The following is a 19,976-nucleotide window of genomic DNA, read 5'->3' on the forward strand; positions in this document are numbered from 1 at the left end:
TGGCATGTTAGTCCGCTCAACAGCTGTTTCGATAGTGAAAGTGTGCGCCAGGACGAGTTAGTTCGAACCAAGCCCCTTGGTTTGAACTAATGTTACTCCTCATTTTTAAGCAGAATAACATTTAGTACAGTGGAATCTTAGGCCCAAACTAAGTTAAGCAGAGTAAACAGATTTTTTTTGCTACCCAATAACCAGAGTGATGGAGAAATATGTCGTCCACTTTCAAATTTTTAGATTATATGAGAAGGAGATGGCAGTGCCACCAGCTAATCTTAACAAAGAAATCCTGATGTACTGGTGGGTCAGTCATTTGTCCTATGAAGACTTCAGAAATAAGGGTAGTAGAGGACTATTTTACTTTTTTTTTTTTTTTTACCAGACACCCTGCCATAAAAAAGCAAGTGGTAGTAGAGAAACCTCACACCAACTTGGATCAAGCCCTTAAATGGGATTTGAGGGACATGTGCACCACACAGTTCAGATACTGCATGAGAAGTATACACTTTTATATAAATACAAGGACTTCTCAATTCAGTAAAAAAAAGCCACGTTATAGAGCTGTATTTATCTTTTCATCCTAGTTTTATAGTGATTAGGGATTACAAACTAACCAATTCTTTAGGGGTTCATAGTTCCTGTGGTTAGCATTAGGGATGTCAATGGTTAACTTGTTAACCAGTAAGCATCACCCTTAATGGTGATGGTTACCAGTAAACCAGTGGGACAGCCAGGCTGGAGCAGCTCCCCACCCGCCTGCAATATGGTGTGGTGCAGTGAGCCTGGCCAGAGCTGCACCAACCTGCAGTGCAGTGCAATAGGCCTGGCCTGGTCCGAGCAGCCCCAACTGATCGTGGGCCCAGCCTAGCCCCATTTAAACCCTCTCCTTGTTTAAGCCCCCAGCCCTCCATTTACCCTGTTCACACCCATGTAAGCGGTTAACCAAGCAAACATGACATGTAACCAGTTATCTGATTAAACGGATATTATATCCCTAGTTACTGTGTGTTTGTCAAGACACTGGAAGGGAATGCCTCTCTGGAAGTACTCTGCCCTTTGCAGGAATGAGCCTCTGTCAATGAGATGTGGGGATTCTGAGAGAGACTCAGGGTTTGTTCATTATCATGTGGTTATAAAGAACACTTCAGAAACTTGTTCACTTTTTTCACTAACCACAGTAAATGAAAATTGTAGCAAAACCTGATGATCAGATTGAAGATGTTAAAAATAAAGTAAATGCCTGACACGGGGTTAGAATTTGATACATTCTACATAAGAGGCACTTTTACAACAGGACAAATATAGTGCTAATTTCAAAGAAAGGGAGCTGCACCTATATTACTATAAACTTTCTGCATTGATAGTCTAAATATAATTCTAGCTTCTATATAATGTAAGTATAATTTCACTCTACTGGGGTAATCATCATTCCAAAAGCTTAATCTATTTTATTTTAATTTGGCCTTAGTCCTAATTCAAAATTGGCTGTTAGGGCTTTTATATCTCTGATTGGATTCCGGTTTTTGATGATGGCCATTTTTGAATTCAACTGATGACTACAGCATTATGTAAGCAGTTGCATTCTTCACTGTAAAAGATCTGCTGATTTCAACGGAGCTGGAAGGCTAGTAAGTAAACTCAGATAACTATAAGGTGGTGTTTAGAATACCATTCCCAAAATCTCTTGCGTGTGTGTCTTGAGGCAATAATCTAGTCCTAAATAGGGAATCTACACTCATAAATGGAACTAAATTAGTGGGGATGCATGAGAACCTAGGAGTGTTATAGAATAACATTGTACAAGGAGGCTAAGGATTTCTTACTGTTTGTCAGTGGAGCGCAGTTTGTCATTCATTCCCCTCAGTTGGAGAATTTTAACTCTGCTTCATTGATAGTGATGAGTGAAGTAAAAGAGGCTACATTTAAAAAAAAAGGAAAATATTTATTGAAGTATGAGAAGAAAGAGAGATTTATTCTAAATATATTAGATAGGGAATTGATAATTGCTATTTGTCTAAAACTTCAGGGGGTTACTCTGTACAGGATAAACACAAAAACAACAACAACAAAAGGTCTGGTAGCACTTTATAGACAAAACAAAGCAAATAGATCAGACCATTTGTTGGTTTTTTGTATTTGTCTAAAACTTGTTCACCATACTCTGGCCAATACATTAGGACTTTGATGTATTATAGCTATAAGGCAATAGGTGCCTTAAGATATTTAGGAATTTTCTTCCATAGCATCAAAAGTCAAACAGTAAATGCCACAAAAGAATGTGCATCTGTTTTCTTTTTTTACTATATCAAATAATGAAAGTATGTGACAGGACTAGAAAATTAACCTGGAAAAAATACCTTTTCCACAAAATGAATTTGTTGGTTTGTTTGTGATAGCAGAGTATGTCAGTGCCTACCTTTTGTTCCAACTGGCACAAAACAGGAAGTTATACAGAATAAAATCAAAGGAACCTTTCTGTATTGACATTTCAAGATCTCAGAATTTGAGTTAATTTCTTCATTCTGGACTCTCTTTCCGTTAAAGTCAATTAAATAAATTATACACATTATTTATTTTTATTATTTTAAATTCTATCCTAATGGATAATACTTGAATAATTATTATGAAACTCTTGAAAGATTTTATAATAGAAAATGTTCTACAACTGACAAAAATATTGAATCCAAAATATTTTTCAAAACTTGAGGTACTGGATATGCTTCTAGGATTCAAAGTAAAGTCTGGATAATTTATCTTTTCAATTAGTTTTCTTGGATTAAGTATCATATTTCTCAAATGCAGGAGCTGATGCTGTGGAGGCCCAGTGTAAGAGATTTGAAGTAAGAGCAAGTGAAAGTGAAAAGTTGTTGTTTTCGGCAGATGAAGATGAGATCATCATTGGAGCTGACAGACTCAAAGTAACAGGTAGACTAACACTCAGGTTTATAAACAATATTTAAGTTTTCATTTAAATAACCCTGGTGTTAATTTTCCTCAATGAGCTTGTACCTATCAGACTTTCATAAACTCTTTTCCAAAGGCAATGAATGACTAACATGGGACAGATTCTTAGCATTCACAGTGAGGTCTTGAGCTTTTCAGAATACCTTTGGATGAGTAAACACAAACTGTATGTTTTATTTTTAATGGGGACTATTTTATGTCCTCATTAATAAAACATTGCTTTATGGTATATGTGCCATTTTGAAAGGTTTTGCTTATATAATGTCCCCTCCTAATTCTGTAAGAGCTGTGATTATGTACTATGTATAAAACCAACTTTAACAGGAATAACAATTGAAGACAGTTGGCAGTTTTTAAAAAGGATATTATTAAGGGCACAAGAGCAAACTATTCTACTGCATAGGAATGTTAGGAAATATGGCAAAAGACTACCCTGGCTTAACCATGAGATCAAGAATGATCTAAAAATCAAAAGAGTGTACTATAAAAAGTGGAAACTAGGTCAAATTACAAAGGATTAATATAAAAAAAACAAGAAACAAGAGCAGAATTAGAAAGACCAAGGCACAAAACAAAATCAAGCTAGCTAGAGACATAAAGAGTAACAAGAAAACATTCTATGGATACATTAGAAGCCAGAGGATGACCAATGACAGGGTAGGCCAGTTACTCAATGAAGAGCAGAAACATTTACAGGAACTGTTTAAATGGTGGATGAATCCAATGACTTCTTTGTTTAGGTTTTCATTCAGAAGATTGGTGGTGATTAAACACCTAACATACTGATTTACAGTGAAAATGGAGTAGGTTCAGAGTCTAAAATAGGGAAAGAACAAGTTAAAAATAACTCAAATATGACATAGAATATTTGAAGAGTTGGCTGTAGAGCTATCATCTTTGAAAAGTCATGAAGAAATTCAGGAGACATTCCAGAAGACTGAAAAAGAGCAAATAAAGTGCCCATCTATAATTATAACGACAACCCAGTGCATTACAGACCAGTCAGCCTACGTCTACTCTGGGAAGGTTTGGTGACAAAAGTGGTGTTGACATGCAAATGTTGCTAAAAGTGAAAACCAGTCAAACCAATTTTTCTGCCTCCCACTATTGACATTTAATGGCCAGATTGCTAGCACCCTGTTAACAAATAAGATCAAAGCAATATGGGTATGTATCCCACAGTTGGATGTAGTGGAAAGGCAGAGCTGGTCCCTGTGCTTCCCAGGATTCTCTTGTAGTTCTGTGATCTCTCAGTGCTGAGGAATGTCAAAGCAGCACAACAGTCTCTCCAGACCGTCTCTTGCAGCAGCATTCTTCTGCCACTGTGTTTCCAGTGCAGGGCAGCACAGAAGTATTCCAGTGATTTGTTGTTTATTCCCCAAACAGAGAAGATCACTCAGCTGTCAGATATTTTTATAGAACTTTGAAAAGGGAGGGTACATGCCCACAGGACAGGACAGATCACAAATCACTGAGCACAGACATCAGGGCAGGCACTGTGCGATATTGGTGGAAGGCAGTTCTCTCAACAGTACAAACAGCAGAGTCTACACTGGCTATTTGTCAACAATAAAGGGAAGGGTAAAGACAAAATCTCTCTCAGGGGCTGGGAGTTTTTTGTCCCCAACACCAGATGTTTTTCCCAACAAAAGTCAAGAATAAATCATGTCAGACTAATCTAGTAGCTTTCTTTGACGGGGCAATAAACCTTGGAGATAAGGGGAAACCAGTAGATGTAGTGTACCTAGAGTTTAGAAAGACTTTTGCTACAGTGTTGCATGACCCTCTCATTAACAAACTAGGGAAATAAAACCTAGATGGAGTGACTATAAGGTAGGTGCATAGTTGGGTGGATAATTTCCCAGAAAGTAGTTTATCAAGGGTTCACAGTCATATGGGAAGGGCACAACAACTGGGCTTTCCCAGGGATCAGTTTTGCATCTATTCAATATCTTTGTCAATTATTTAGTTAATGGTGTAGAGGGTACACTTACAAAGTTTTCAGATGACACTAAGATGGGAATAGGTTTCATATGTTTGAAGGGTAGGATTATAATTCAAAATGATTTGAAGAAACTGGAGAAATGGTCTGATGTAAATAGGATGAAATTAAATAAGGACAAATGCAAAGTACTCCACTTAGGAAGAAACAATCAGTTGCACACATACAAAAGAGCAAATGGCTGCCTAGGAAGGAGTACTGTGAAAAGACATCTGGGGTCATAGTGGACCACAAGCTAAATATGAGTTAATAGTGGGACACTGCAAAAAAAAAATCATACACCCAAAGATCATTCAAGGATGTATCAGCAGAAGTATTGTAAGACAGAAAAGTAATTGTGCTCTACTCTGTACCGATTAGGCATCAACTAGAGGACTATGTCCAGTTCTGGGTGCCACATTTCAGGAAATATGTGGACAAATTGGAAAAAAGTCCAGAGATGAGCAAAATAATGATAAAAGCTCCAGAAAACATGATATGTGAGGGAAGATTAAGAGGCATGGTTTTGTTTAGTCTGCAAAAAAGAAGACCGAGAAGGGACATGACATAGCTTTCAAGTCCCTAAAAGGTTGTTATGCGGCACAAGCGATCAGTCGGCAAAGGCTTCCCCAGCCGACAGATCCATGTCTAGACTGCTACACTGTGCCGGGTCAGCTGTTTATTTTAATGAAGCAGGGACTATTTAAATCCCCACCTTTTTGCCTATGCCAGGTAAACTAGTTTACATGGCTCCGTCGACGGAGCCATGTAGTCTAGACATACCCAATATGTCAAGTCTAATTTTTGTATGGCCAAGTTGTGCTCTCCTAAAACAAGCCCACCTTGAATTTGAGAAGGGGAAGTCTATTTCTGAGCTGCAATTTAATCTGAAGAATTAGAATGAATTTCTCACATGGGAGGCAATTTATCCAGTTTTGTGAAAGTCTATAATATTTATATACTATCAGTGAAAAACAGATTGCCACTAAATCTTCTTCATGAATTTCCTAAACATGAATACCTAGAAGGTGCATCTATACATTATGCTATACTTCGTTGTAGTGTTGGGTGAGCCTTAAAGGCTCAGATAAGGTATGTACAGTAGTTTTAAATAAGTATCTAAGCCTTTTATACTTTAAAAAAAAGGCCTTATAGGTCTGAGTCATTAAATTCTAATCCAGTATTAGATATAAATCTGAATTTATCCACAATTCAAGTACGTTTGGACTCAAGACTACCATGTCAGTTCACTTTTAAGAAAAGCTTGAATTATGAAGTTCAGATTCTGATCCCACTTTTCTAAAGTTCAAGTGTGATGGTTCTGTTTTGAGCCCATATTTAAGTGGAGCAATCTGAACCTATTTTATCTGTAATGTTAAGCTGTAATTTCCTCTTAAACATAAGCTTTTTGTGAGATTTTAGAGATTTTTTCTTTACAGACAGGCCAGATAGATCAAAATGGTTTTCTCATTCTGTTCTGCTACATCCAATTCTTGTCTAGACTCAATCCAGGAAATCCAGAAGCACAGCCAGTGGAGGGGAAAAAAAGCTAATCAAACTTATTTAAAGCATCATAAAAGGTGTCTGTATACAAGATTATTGATGAATAGATAAAGAATAATTTTTATTCACTTCTGTTCTTCCATTCCTACCTGCTCTCTCCTTATTTTCCACAGCCTACATTTCTCTTCTCGTGCTGGTACTTCATAATCAAAGTCTTTTCCTATCAGGCAGTTTAGAAATACTGCAGTGTCCATTGGAATAGCATTAATTCTGTTTGTTTACAAAAACAGAGGAGGGGTTATCCATTGCTTCAGAGGAGCGCTTCACAGAGAGAAGGTCTAAGAGACTTTTATCACAATAGATGGGACATTGAAAGAGGTTAATCAGAAAAGCATTAGAAGAAAAAAGCAGCAGCATCCTACAGCTCCACTGGGATCCAAACTCCCAGTCACATTGTTAAATAGGCAGACAGTCATTCTTAAACAATTGACATAAGCTTTCAAAGTAGCTATTAAAAGTGTACGAAAGAAAATGTATCCAACAAAGGACATAAAAGTGATAAGGTTTTCACCATTAGGGAAACTAATGTATGTGCTGTAGATGTGGTATATCTTTTTAAGGACTTTGAAAAGCAATGTATTATATAACTATATTTTGTGGCTGCATTGACTTCAATAGGACTATTAGGGAAAATTGGGCCAATAAATATGTGAATTAAAACAGTTCCTTGTAACAAAAGTATACGTTTAAAAAAAAGTGCTGAAAAATTTTCCTTACCCATAAAGACCAGAAAATTTGAGTTACTGATGCTTTGACACCTTTAGCTGAGTTTCAGGGATAATGGGATATATCCAGTCCTCTACATCAGGATTTCATTATATTAGAGTGAATTGAAATAGCTATGGCCTAACATTTATTTGTATATACAGTGGCTGCTGAGTTTAAGCTAAACCCCTATCCTACAGTTACTTACGCACATGTTTAGTTTTACTCATGTGAATAGTCCCACTGAATTTAATGGGAACTATTCACTTAGGTAAAGGTGAGCATGCATGTAAGTGTCTGCAGGTGAAAGGCCAAAAAGAACACTTAATATATTTTGGTAATGCTATTTACTGTTACTTATGCAATAAAAAAGTTCTCAAGTTTCAAAGCTTTATGTAGTAAGGATTAGAGTGTTAAACATACTTGTCAGCTCTGATTGTTTTCAGTAGGAGCTGTTGTGTGCTAAGTACATTTGAAAAGCTGACTTAAGGTATGGAGATGGATCTTCTTGGGAATACAGGTGTGGATTTATTTAAATGATCAAACTGATGTATTTTTACTTATATATTGCTTTAATATGTTCTTTCTATGTGTGCGAATGCTGGGGAAAATCTGAATAAATCTGGCCTGTTTGTTTTTATTTTGGAGGTAATCTTTTTGATTTGTGGGAGGTTGGCTATATTTGGGATTGCTAAAGCTGGCTAATTTTTTTTTTTCAGAAGCATAGTTTATTTGCTGAAAAATGCAGTTTAGTTAGGGTGACCATATTTCCCTAAGCCTAATATGGGATACCTGGTAAAAATGCTCTGATTGAAGTGAGTGCAACAACAATCAATCAGCACTATGCAGTACAAATGTTCAAAATTACATTAAAATGACTGAGCCCCCATTAAAAAACATACTGCACTGTTATCTGTGTATATATATTTTAAAAATGTACAGTCTGAGAGACCATTTGTTCAAGAACTCCTCCTAAATGGTAAGAGCTAGGACCACCAAATTTGCTATGCAACTTCCTCTTCTAACTTAAAACAAGGTCAGGGTTTGATTGTGCCAGGAAAAAAAATGGGATATGCCTAGAATTCGATTGTTTTCCACAACATGGAAAGGGATGGGACTGATTGGCGGAGAGTTATATTGTGGCATGACCACTGGGGACAACCACACAAGCAGAACAGTGGCTAGCTGGGTCTGGGGCTCACCATCTTGCTGGGAAATGGACTGGGTAAGTGGCCCCACTGCCCCATACCTCTACTCTCTAGCCCTGAGCCCTTGGACCACACTCGGGGCCATACAGCACTGCCCCAGCTCTCCCTCCCCACCCAGGAGATGCTCGGGGGAGGAGCAGATGCACCGTCCTGGCCTTGCCTTCTACAGGAGCAGATGCCAGGGGACCTGGGAACCATGACCTGGTCCTGGCTCCTCTTCCCCTAGAGCTGCCAGTGTCACTGGAAACTGTGGGGTGGTCCTGCCCCCATAAAGGAGACACCGGGGAGGCTAGGAACTGTGTCCTGGACCACACTCCCCACAGGAGGCACCGTGGGGGACATGTGACAGCATATGATTGGTTTTGCTTTTGTCCATTCATCAAAAAGGTGATTCTCATCTATCAAACTTAGGGTGGGAATTGTTGTATGGTAATGGCAAAACTGCTTGGTACATTAACCAACACACACACGCTTCTCAGCAGGGCCCACTCAAACTTTCCTGTGCACTCAAAGGGAAGTTTTCAGTGCTCCAAGTACTTCAGAGACGTTGAATAAAAATTCTTTACTGCAGTGTAAAAGTCCTGTTCTCCTTAATCTCCTATGTTAGGAAAAGAAGAAATGGGCTTAAACTGAAGCAAGGGAGGATTATGTTGAACATTAGGAAAAATGTTCTAAGTGTCAGGGTAGTTAAGTATTGGAGTAAATTTCCTAGGGAGGCTGTGAAGTCTCCATCACTGGAGATATTTAAGAGCAGGTTAGATAAACATCTATCAAGAATGATCTAGATGGTGCTTGATCCTGGCATGAGTGTAGGTGACTGGACTTGATGACCTCCCAAGGTCCCTTCCAGTTCTAATATTCTATGATTCTATATCGGGAACCTAGATGTAAGGAATAGGAGGGCTGCTCTGGGACCCCTGAATCTGTTCTTGGGGGTAACAGGGTGCACAGAGTTAACTAGAAGCTTCGCTGCTCAAATCTCCTTTCCAGGCTGTGGCCAATATCCATGCTCCCCATTTTCCTCTGAAGCCTCCCTAGGATGTGTCAAGCCTGGCAATAGGAGTCTCAGGGTGAGAAAGGACAGTTTCCCTCCACAAAGTGTTCATGTTCTGTCATCCACCGTAATGAAATGTAAGCTATGGCTGAGAAACCAGAGGCTGAATGATTTTTTAGGCAGTTAAAAAAACCAGCAACCCATGTTACACTTTTCATAATGTGAAGTCCCACGTGAAATTTTGAAAATAATTCCAGATTGTTATATTTTAGGAGATAGTTCTAGGGCCGGTTTTGTTCAACATCCTTATTAATGACCTGGATGAGGGGATGGATTGCACCCTCAGCAAGTTTGAAGATGACACTAAGCTAGGGGAAAAGGTAGATATGTAGGGCCGGGATAGGGTCCAGAGGACCTAGACAAATTGGAGGATTGGGCCAAAAGAAATCTGATGAGGTTCAACAAGGACAAGTGCAGAGACAGTATGCCCTTGTAGCCAAGAAGGCTATTGGCATATTAGGGTGCATTAGGAGGAGCATTGCCAGCAGATCTAGAGAAGTTATTATTCCCCTTTATTTGGCACTGGTGAGGCTACATCTGGAGTATTGAGTCCAATTCTGGGCCTCCAACTATAGAAAAGATATGGACGCTTTGGAAAGGGTCCAAAAGAGGACAACCAAAATGATTAGGGGACTGTAGAACATGACCTATGAGGAGAGACTGAGGGATATGGGCGTATTTCATGAGCAGAAGAGAAAAGTGAGGGGAAGATTTGATAGCAGCCTTCAAGTTCCTGAAGGGAGATTCCACAGAGGATGGAGAGAAGCTGTTCTCAGTACTGACGGATGGCAGATCAAGGAGTCTCAAGTTACAGAAGGTGAGGTCTAGGTTGGATATGAGAAAAAAATATTTAATGAGGAGGGTGATGAAGCACTAGAATGTGTTACCAGAGGACATGGTGGAATCTCCATCTCTAGAGGTTTTTAAGTGCCAGCCTTATCAAGCTCTGGCTGGATGATTTAATTGGGGTTGGTCCTGATTTGGGCATGGGGTTGGACTTGATGACCTCTTGAGGTCTTTTCCAGCCCTATGATTCTATGGGGCTCCAAAAAGGTGGAAGACCTGAAAAGGAGTATTTGTAAAATGTTTCAGAACTCTGAAAAGAAGGAGCTAAAGATGCAGAAAACAAAAGATATGTCCAGGCTGAGGCATGTACATTTATGTAAATTATTTTTCTTAATTAAGTGAAATACACTATAGTGCCATGGAAAAAAAATGAAACCCACCATCAACTATAGAACTACTAAAGCACCTCCATACACAGTGTTTATATGAAGTGGAGGACCTTGAATGTGTAGGTTTGTACATTTTGTTTATCCATCAGCTCCCTAGAATCAATTCTCAGAAGTAACCTCCCTGTCTTGCTGATGTTCTATAATTTAAAATAAAAAGGAAGATGTGATATTTTAAGTTTATCACAAGAATGCAAGCTTTCAGAACCTGACAGCCTTTTTTCTCCCTTTGAGTGATAAAGTAGAAAAGAAATAACACAGTGTAAAGAGAATCAGAAAATGGTGGTGGAATGAGAGAGAAATAGAAGTTCTATAAATTATATCAGCAAACTCTATATCATAAAGATTTTTTAAATTAAACTTTGGCAAGCATGCAATGTGGGAATGAAGTATTTTCATCATTTATTGAGGTTCTCAGTAAGGTAAAGTGTCAATGGCTATGCTGACTCCATTATTTTTAGTGGCAAAGTAACTGAAACTCCTACACTCATCTTTTAGTATAATATTTATAACATTTCAAGGTTAGTTATGAAGCTATGGGTAAATCCATAACTGTAATTCTTGCCGAAAACAAAAATACAGCTTCAGCCTCCATGTTTTGCTAGTCCTGGAAGTATGTATAATAATTCATTTTCTCTATATCTGGCTTTACCAGTGTGCTACTGCCACACTTCTTGCATAAGATAAGGTTCTCTGCATTCTGATTGGGTAAATAAAAAAGCTATATGTCTTATAGCACCTAGTTAATGGTTAATTTTCCCAAACCATCGAAGATTAGGGTTGGAAGAGGTCATCTAGTCCAACCCCTTGCTCAAAGTAGGACCAATCCCAACTAAATCATTCTAGCCAAGGATTTGTCAAGCCTGGCCTTAAAAACCTTTAATGGTGGAGATTCCACCTTAGATAACTTATTCCAATGCTTCACCTCTCTCCTGGGCTACGTCTAGACTGACCCCAAATTCTGCAAATCAGGTAACTCAGCATAGGGAAATCCGCGGGGGATTTAAATATCCCCCACGGATTTAAATAAACATGTCCGCCACTTTTTTTCCGGCTTGGGGAAAAGCCGGAAAAAAAGCATCTAGATTGGCATGATCCTCCGGAATAAAATCCTTTTCCGGAGGATCTCTTATTCCTATTTGAAAGTAGGACATGTTTATTTAAATCCGCGGGGGATATTTAAATCCCCCGCGGATTTCCCTATGCTGACTTACCTGATTTGCATCCCTTTTCCAGAATTTGGGGCCAGTCTAGACATAGCCCTGGTGAAATAGTTTTTCCTAATATCCAATCTATATCTTTCCCACTGCAAGTTGAGACCATTGCTCATTTTTCTGCCATCTGCTGCCACTGAGAACATCCTCTCTCCATCCTCTTTGGAGGTAGTTCAAGAATACCATGAAATCCCTCCTACTCTTCTCCTCTGCAGAATAAACAGACTGAGTTCCCGCAGCCTCGTTTCATAAATTATGCACCCCAATCCCTAAAGATTTGTTATTATATCTTATGCTAGATTTCACGGTATACCAAAGTTTCCTGAGTATCCAAAGGTGGAAGAAACAGTTTGATTCTGTGGATTTCTGTAGCCTTATTAGAATCGTGACAAAAGTTGCCGACTATGTAGTGGGTTAATTCACAAAGAATTAACAAAGTGATTCCTGAGAGAAACCTGAAGGCCACAGTTAAGTAGTAAAACAAAATCTGGTTGATACTGTAATATCAATCTTGAGTTTCTGTAACCTGAAGACTTCAATTTTCTATTCAAAATATTGTTCTTTTTCTGTTCACTGTTGTTTGTTCCTGTTTTTTCAAAGTCCTCCTTTCCCCCCTTTTACTTCCTACATACTACTCCAAGGTACTATGATTATGACAGTGTCCGCTTGAGAAAAATACATTTTTTTCCTGCTTCCATCTGATGCTTGACACTGTGACATCTTGCCAGGTTTCATCAGTCATATCATGTCATATAGTGTAATATAAATTGACAAATAAAACCTACAGAGACTCATCATCTTATCAGGTTTTTCTGAAAATATACATAATAGTACACAGACCTGTGATATGAAGGAAGTTTTATATTTCCCAAGCTGGGGATTTTACCATCTTTTGGCAAGATTTTAGTGCTTTGCATGAGTCTACATGTAGTTGGGACAAACCGTTAAGTTCCTGTCTAATTGACATTCCTAGAGAGCTTAGTTTAATAGTGTCAGGTCTGGTCTACAATCAGTAATTACTTTTATCTGGGCTTGCTAGAGATTTGATGTTTGGCTGCAGTATATCCACTTAGATTAGAGAATTCATTTGAAAATTTAAAATTCCAGTATAGGGAATATTTTTGTTTTCTTATAAGCTTATTAAGGAATTGGCATAAATGGAACCCTGGAGTTTTTAAAGCAAAAGAGCATCGATTTTTAATCAGTGTTTCATCCTACTTACATGTTAGACCCCTGAATTCTTGTTTTGGTGGCATCTGTTTAATTATGTTAGTCTGGAAGCAACTGTACAAGAGTGATCTTAAGAACATAAGAATAGACTTGAACATGCCTAACTTGACTCTTCCTGCAGTATTGGAGCGATCTTTACTTGATCTCAAACATCTTACCTACCAACACCCTAGTCATACATGGAACTGTCATTAGCTTTGTGCCAAAGTTGTATGAATATTAAAATTACTAAACTTTGAACTATAAACAATATACCTTATTTCTTTAATTCAGTATATACTTATTTTTTAACTTGTGCAGCCTTATGTTATGGTCTACCACTTTTTATCACTTTAATTTTATTTCAGTTTTTCCCTCTTTTCAGTTAATGGTTACGGAGCACTTTTTCAGTATTGTGCTTGGAAACAAAATAATGCTGCTTAAAATCCTTTTGTGTCATTGTTACACAACTTACAAATCCAAGTCCTTGACCTCGATAAGTATTCTGTCTGTAAAATTGTGTGGGCCCTTCCTATCTTTCACATTTCCAAAGTGAAAAGCTGGTAATCTTCCCCTTTAAGATTATTAATTATGTAATAATTATGATGTTTATTATTCACATGTTGTGCAGGAAAGTCTGACAAACTTTGAAAATGCATGTATGTAATTCAAGTTATGTGACATTTGACATGTCTGTTCAAATGTGATGAATGTTGACTCATACTTCACTGCATACCTGTCACTATTCTTCCTGTAAGAAACCTACCTTTCCATATTTATTTCCAAGACACCACTGTAAGGAACTTTGCCACTTTCTCAATGAAACAACCACTTGTATGTTGATATAGTTTGATCCAAGTTTGCTCCAAGCTGAAAACAATATTTGGTCTGCAAGTTGTCAAGTATTTAAAAATCTGTTACTTGAACACTTTTGTTTTACCTCATGCAAGGGTGGGTGATAAGTGGCCCACAGGCTGAATGCAATTGACTCGGGTACACCACTGACAGACACATTATTTACCTGAGCATCTGCAGGTATAGCTGCTCACAGCTCCTGTTGGCTATGGTTTACCATTCCCAGATAAAGGAAGCTGTAGGAAGTGGCACAGGCCAGGCCACCCCTTCTCAGAGCTCCCATTGGCTGGGAATGGTGAACTGCTGTCAATGGGAGCTGCAAGCAGCAGCACCTGAAGACACTCAGTTTAAGAAAGCATCTCGTAGACAAACCCCGGTGAACCTTCGTGAACTGCATCCATCTCATGGGCAGTTTGTTGCTCATTCTTATCTTAGTGCTACATTTTATGGGGTAATCTAGTAAAAAGGGAGTCCTTTAAACAAAATAACAATATTTTTGGCTTCCATACATTTCACGTGACCAGTAAAACAGTCCATATAGGTAAACAAATTTAGTTACAACGATATTTACATACACTTAAAGGAGGGTTCTTATCACTAAGTTTCTCATGCTTTCTGCAAATTATACTAAACAGTTTATCTTTTTGACAAGAAACGTATGGGTCTTTGTCTCTTTATGAACTATGGAAAATGTGTTTACATCTAAGCCTCAGTTATTAGCTTATTCTTCACTGTTATGTGCTTTACGCCTAAACAAGCTTTTCACAAACAATAAAAATAGATTAATTTGATGTGTTCTAAGTGTGTTGAAAGACTTTTAAAATATCAGCCAAGTCTTTTTACACATGGCATTTTATTCGAATGTGTAAAATATAGGCGAGGACAAGATTAACTTGACAATTGAGCCATGCAATTCTGGCAGCAACAGATACATTTTCAGTTGTCAGGCTTTAAGAAAGAATGAGAAAGAAACCATCTCTTATCCTATAATCAAATCAGATTGTGTTCTATAGCTCCAGCAAATATTCAAATTATAAATAATTTGACTACAAAGCCCATTGTGAATTAGCTGATGACTTAAAATGTTGCTTGACTTACTGGAAAAAAATAACTGCCTCAGAACTATCTAAACTATTGCAACTGGGGTTGTTTTACTTATATGTATGGTTTGTTTATTTCTATGACCCCACTGTTGCAATAGACAATTGAATGGTGTCAGCCGACGGTCAGGGCAGTGTGTGTGTGTATGTTTCCGAGAAAAGGTTTAACGTCCGTGCCTTTACTGCTAGGACCGGGGTCCCATCGCAGAGGGTGGCCAGCAGGCCAACAGACGCTCCGTTATATAGGAAGAGCTTATTACATCTTAGATTTCAGCTGCTAGAATTTCATAATTCCTTCGCAGCGGGCAGCCTTGAGGAAAGACTGAAAGATGCCCCAGTGGATCCTGTCACCTGGGAGTGACACAGATCCAAACGCCCAAGCTCTTCCTATAACTGTCCCTTTAGACCGGCTGAAGTTCTTTTAAATTGTGCTTGGTTCTGTTACAGCAACTGAAGGAGGCAGGTTAAAGCTTAAACAGTTACAGGTTTATTGAGGAAGCTTATAAATCATATGGTTGCAATGGCTATTGTTCTATTTCTTAACTATTAGCAAAATATAGGTCTTAAAATGGTTACAAAGAAGATAAAGATAGAAAAATAGAAATAATGGTATCAAGTAACAGCTTACTCTTGCTATGTGTACACTTAAGACAGAGGACCACATCCAGGTACCATTTTTACCCCCTTCTGTGCCTCTCGACTCCAGCATGTCAGGCCAGGGCCGGTCCCTCAATTCCTAGGAAAGACAAAAATACGAGGTGGGCGTCCCCATAGAACCTCGGGAGGTCAAACACCTAACCTGACCAGCAGGTAAAGGGTAGAATGACACTCAAAGTGAGTGTGTGCTGGGCCCATCTTTTATAATCATGGGGTCACGTATTTCTCTTTCTTATCTGTAATGCCAATTGATGCTGGTCTGTCTGCTGTGAGACCAGTTCTTACAAGGGAGTTGTGAACTTAATTTACACTTGTAAGAGAGATTTGAGATGATTAAATTTTGAAGTACTGGACATTGTTTTCTCAGTGGGAAATTCCTCTCAGGGACTGTGTGTGTGTTCGAATCAACATAGGTGCCAGCCGGTGGCAGTCTCACATATCCTGATCTCTCCTCATATCTATGTTTCAGCTTCTCAGGATCAGATGAGCCAGCATAGACTACGCTGATTTTATTGCTCCTTCTCTGTCCTGTATGCTTCAGGAAGGCAAATAAGATGGATGATATGGAGGCGGGCTGTCTGGCCACAAATGGTCTGCTTATATCATTATGCTTGCCTTTATCCGCAGGTTTTTCTGATTGAGTATTTTACTAGTAATATCTCCTGGGTTTTTTTATTTTGTTTTGTTTTGTTTTTTGGAGTGAGTAAGTGTGTGCCAATCAATGTGTTTAATGAAGTTGTTGCAGGTGGTATTTAAAAAATTCCACTAGTCTTTTCAGGCATGTAACACATCAGGGCCACAGACTTTCATGGCTGTACACTGTTAAGGTAGACAATCACATAGTTACTATATTTCAAGCATGTTAGTTTGTCCCATGACTGAAGTCATAAACTGTTGGAAAAAAAATGTTTGACAAGATTATTAGAAATGGAAATGCTATTCAGGTTTATGAAAAAACAGAGGTAAAAATTTTGAAGGCCATTTTGCTTTAGGAGAAAACATACAGTTGTTCAAGAAGGCATAAGAGTAAAGAGGAAGAGAAGGCAGGTTTAGCAAGATACGAGCAGCGACACTTTCAGATTACTTGCAGGACATGCATATATCAAATGTACTTGGCTACCAAAGTAGTGTTAGATGAGAAAAATCTGTGAGCAATCACAATTACCTATTTTATCGTAATAGATGATACGCTCTTGTGAATATTGGCCCAATCCTGCTCTCATCAAAGTAGTGAGAGTTATGTCATTGATTTCAGTGGACCAAGACTTTGATGTGTTGCTCAGATTCTAATAAATGCCCCCATCTTTATATTTTAATTATCATTCAAAGTGAACATTTAGGAGAGAGTATGGGCCTCTTAGTTTTGATCTGAAAGCTGTAGTGCAGACTGGAGGTAACTGAAATAATTTAAAAAGGGATGCTATAATAGTTAAAATGAGATGATATATATATATATGTGTGAGTAGATAGATAGATAGATAGATAGATATAGTCATGCTAATTCTCTTCCAGAATATGATCTGAGGAAGTGGGTCTGGCCCACGAAAGCTCATCACCGATTAAACCATCTTGTTAGACTTTAAAGCACTACATAGTTTTTCCTTTTGTTTTTGCAAGATCAGACTAACACGGTTACCTCTCTATTACTATTCATATGGAGATAAGACAGAGACTAAACAACAGGGAGCTAGTGAAAGAGGGACTACAAAACAGAGGAGTCTGAGAGGTACAGAAGGAGATGCTCAATGAACAGGGTGTGAATACAGGGGTGAGTGAATTTGCTAGACGGTTTGTATTTTTCTTTGTACTTCAGAGTATTGCTGTAATTCCCGTTACTGAGTTAGTTGGGCTTATATATCTGGGGACTATTTGAGCCTTTGGTCCCTTATTTAGTCTTGATCATCGTTGATTAGCCGCAATCATCCTTAAGATCACCCCCTCTCCCACTCCACTGCCAGAGTGGTTAATGAGACCTTAAATGGCCTTAAAAGCCAGAGACTAAGTGACGAAGAGAGAGGACTATGCAGCATTTTAAAGCCTAGCAAGATGGTTTATTAGGTGATGAGCTTGAGTGGGCCAGACCCACTTCCGCAGATCAAATTGTGGAAGAAAATTGGCATAACCATATATATCAATGGGATACAAAAAAAAAGTGAACACATAAAAAAGAGACAAATCAGATTTTAGAACAGAGGGAGGGATGAGGAGGAGAGGTTAATGTCTATGAGAGGAAGCTATCTTTGTAATAGGTGAGATAATTAGCATCTTTGTTAAGGCCCATTCGTAAAGTGTCAAATTTAAGCATGAATGGCAGTTCAGAGGCTTCTCTCTGAAGTCTTGTGTTAAAGCCTTTTTGAAGAAGGATGTAGGTAGTAAGGTTGTTGAGAAAATGCCCAGGCTAGCTGAAATGACAAAAAATGATTTCTTCTTTCTGAAACTGTCTGAGTATGTGTACACTACAAAGTTAATTCGAACTAATGGACGTTAGTTCGAATTAACTTTGATAGGTGCTACACTAGCGCTCCGCTAGTTCGAACTTAATTCGAACTAGTGGAGCGCTTAGTTCGAACTAGGTAAACCTCATTCTACGAGGACTAAGCCTAGTTCCAACTTACTAGTTCGAATTAAGGGGTGTGTAGCCCTTTAATTCGAACTAGTGGGAGGCTAGCCCTGCCCAGCTTTCCCTGGTGGCCACTCTGGCCAACACCAGGGAAACTCTATTGCCCCCCTCCTGGCCCCAGACCTCTAAAAGGGGCACGGGCTGGCTACGGTGCCTGTGCAAGGTGCAAGCCAGCCAGCACCCAGCCAGCAGACCCTGCACCTGGCACGGCTCAAGCCCGCCACCTGATGCCCCCCAGCCCTCCCCCTCTTCCCGGGACCAGGCTGGCGGCTCCCGGGAGATTGCCTGGGACCGCAAGAGGCAGGCCCACGCCTGGTTTAGTGCAGACATCGTGGACCTCGTCCACGACCTCCACACTAGGCACAGGAAAGTGGCCGTCTAGGGCAGGAGAGCTGCCAGCCTGGCCACCCAGGAGCAGGTGTGCATGAAAATCAAGGTGGTCCACTGAGACCCCCGACCCTGAGCTTACAATGGCCGTCCTGGGTCAGACCAAAGGTCCATCTAGCCCAGTAGCCTGTCTGCCAACAGCGGCCAACCCTAGGGACCCTGGAGGGGATGGACCGAAGACAGTGACCAAGCCATTTGTCTCATGCCATCCCTCTCCAGCCTTCCACAAACTTTGGGCAGGGACACCACTCCTACCCCCTGGCTAATACCACTCCAGGGACCCAACCTCCATGACTTTATCTCACTTCTCTTTAAACTCTGTTCTAGTTCTATCCTTCACAGCCTCCTGCAGCAAGGAGTTCCACAGGTTGACTATTTGCTTTGTGAAGAACAACTTTCTGTTACTAGTTTGAAGCCTGCTACCCATTCCTTTCCTTTGGTGTCCTCTAGTCCTTCTATTATGGGAACTAATGAAGAACTTTTCTTGATGCACCCTCTCCACCCCACTCATGCTTTTATAGACCTCTATCATATCCCCCCTCCATCTCCTCTTTTCTAAACTCAAAAGTCCCAGTCTCTTTAGCCTCTCTTCATATGGGACCTGTTCCAAACCTCTGATCATTGTACTTGCCCTCCCCTCTCCCACCCTCTCTCTTCCCTTCTCCCACCTCCTTTTCCCAGTCTCCCCAAGTTTTGTTCAATAAAGAGAGATACTATTTTTGACCACACATTTTCTTTATGTAGTACATCAGGAAGGGGGGCTAGGGAGGGGTAAGTGGAAGGAGGTGAGGGAAGAATGGGGTACGAGCCCCCGATGAGGAGGACTGGGCTGGCTCTGCGGGCTTCTGGGGGTGGAAGCTCTCCTGCAGCCCCCCAATTGCCCTCTCTCCCCAGATGGCAGCCTGTGACAAATGCAGCCGGTCTGATGGGCAAGCAGGGCACCCCTGAGAACTATCTGTCCAGGGTGGGGGTCGGGTCCCTATAAGCACAGCCCTTGGCTAGCCTGAGGCAGGAGCTCCTCACTCTAAGTCCTCATCTGATGCCCTGCCGGCACTGCTTCCGGCCATCCTTAACCCCGGTTCAGGGTCCACTTAATTTGGACATGCTAGTTCAAATTAGCAAAACGCTAATTCGAACTAGTTTTTAGTCTGGATCCGTTAGTTCGAATTAGCTTAGTTCGAATTAACTAATTCGAACTAAGTTAGTTCGAATTAGCTCTGTAGTATAGAC

The 19,976-nt window shown here is 39.7% G+C and overlaps 1 protein-coding gene across 1 annotated transcript in view; it reads left to right on the forward strand.

Moving 5' to 3' along the window:
• SGCZ (sarcoglycan zeta) overlaps nt 1-19,976 on the forward strand; it is a 795,948-nt gene that overhangs the window by 706,798 nt on the left and 69,174 nt on the right. The window contains exon 5 of the mRNA XM_075930376.1: nt 2,800-2,922. Within this exon, the coding sequence (XP_075786491.1) occupies nt 2,800-2,922 (123 nt within the window). The remainder of the gene's footprint in view (nt 1-2,799; nt 2,923-19,976) is intronic.

Source organism: Pelodiscus sinensis, chromosome 5, assembly GCF_049634645.1.
Source record: "Pelodiscus sinensis isolate JC-2024 chromosome 5, ASM4963464v1, whole genome shotgun sequence".
In the NCBI taxonomy this organism is placed as follows: Eukaryota; Metazoa; Chordata; order Testudines; family Trionychidae; genus Pelodiscus; species Pelodiscus sinensis.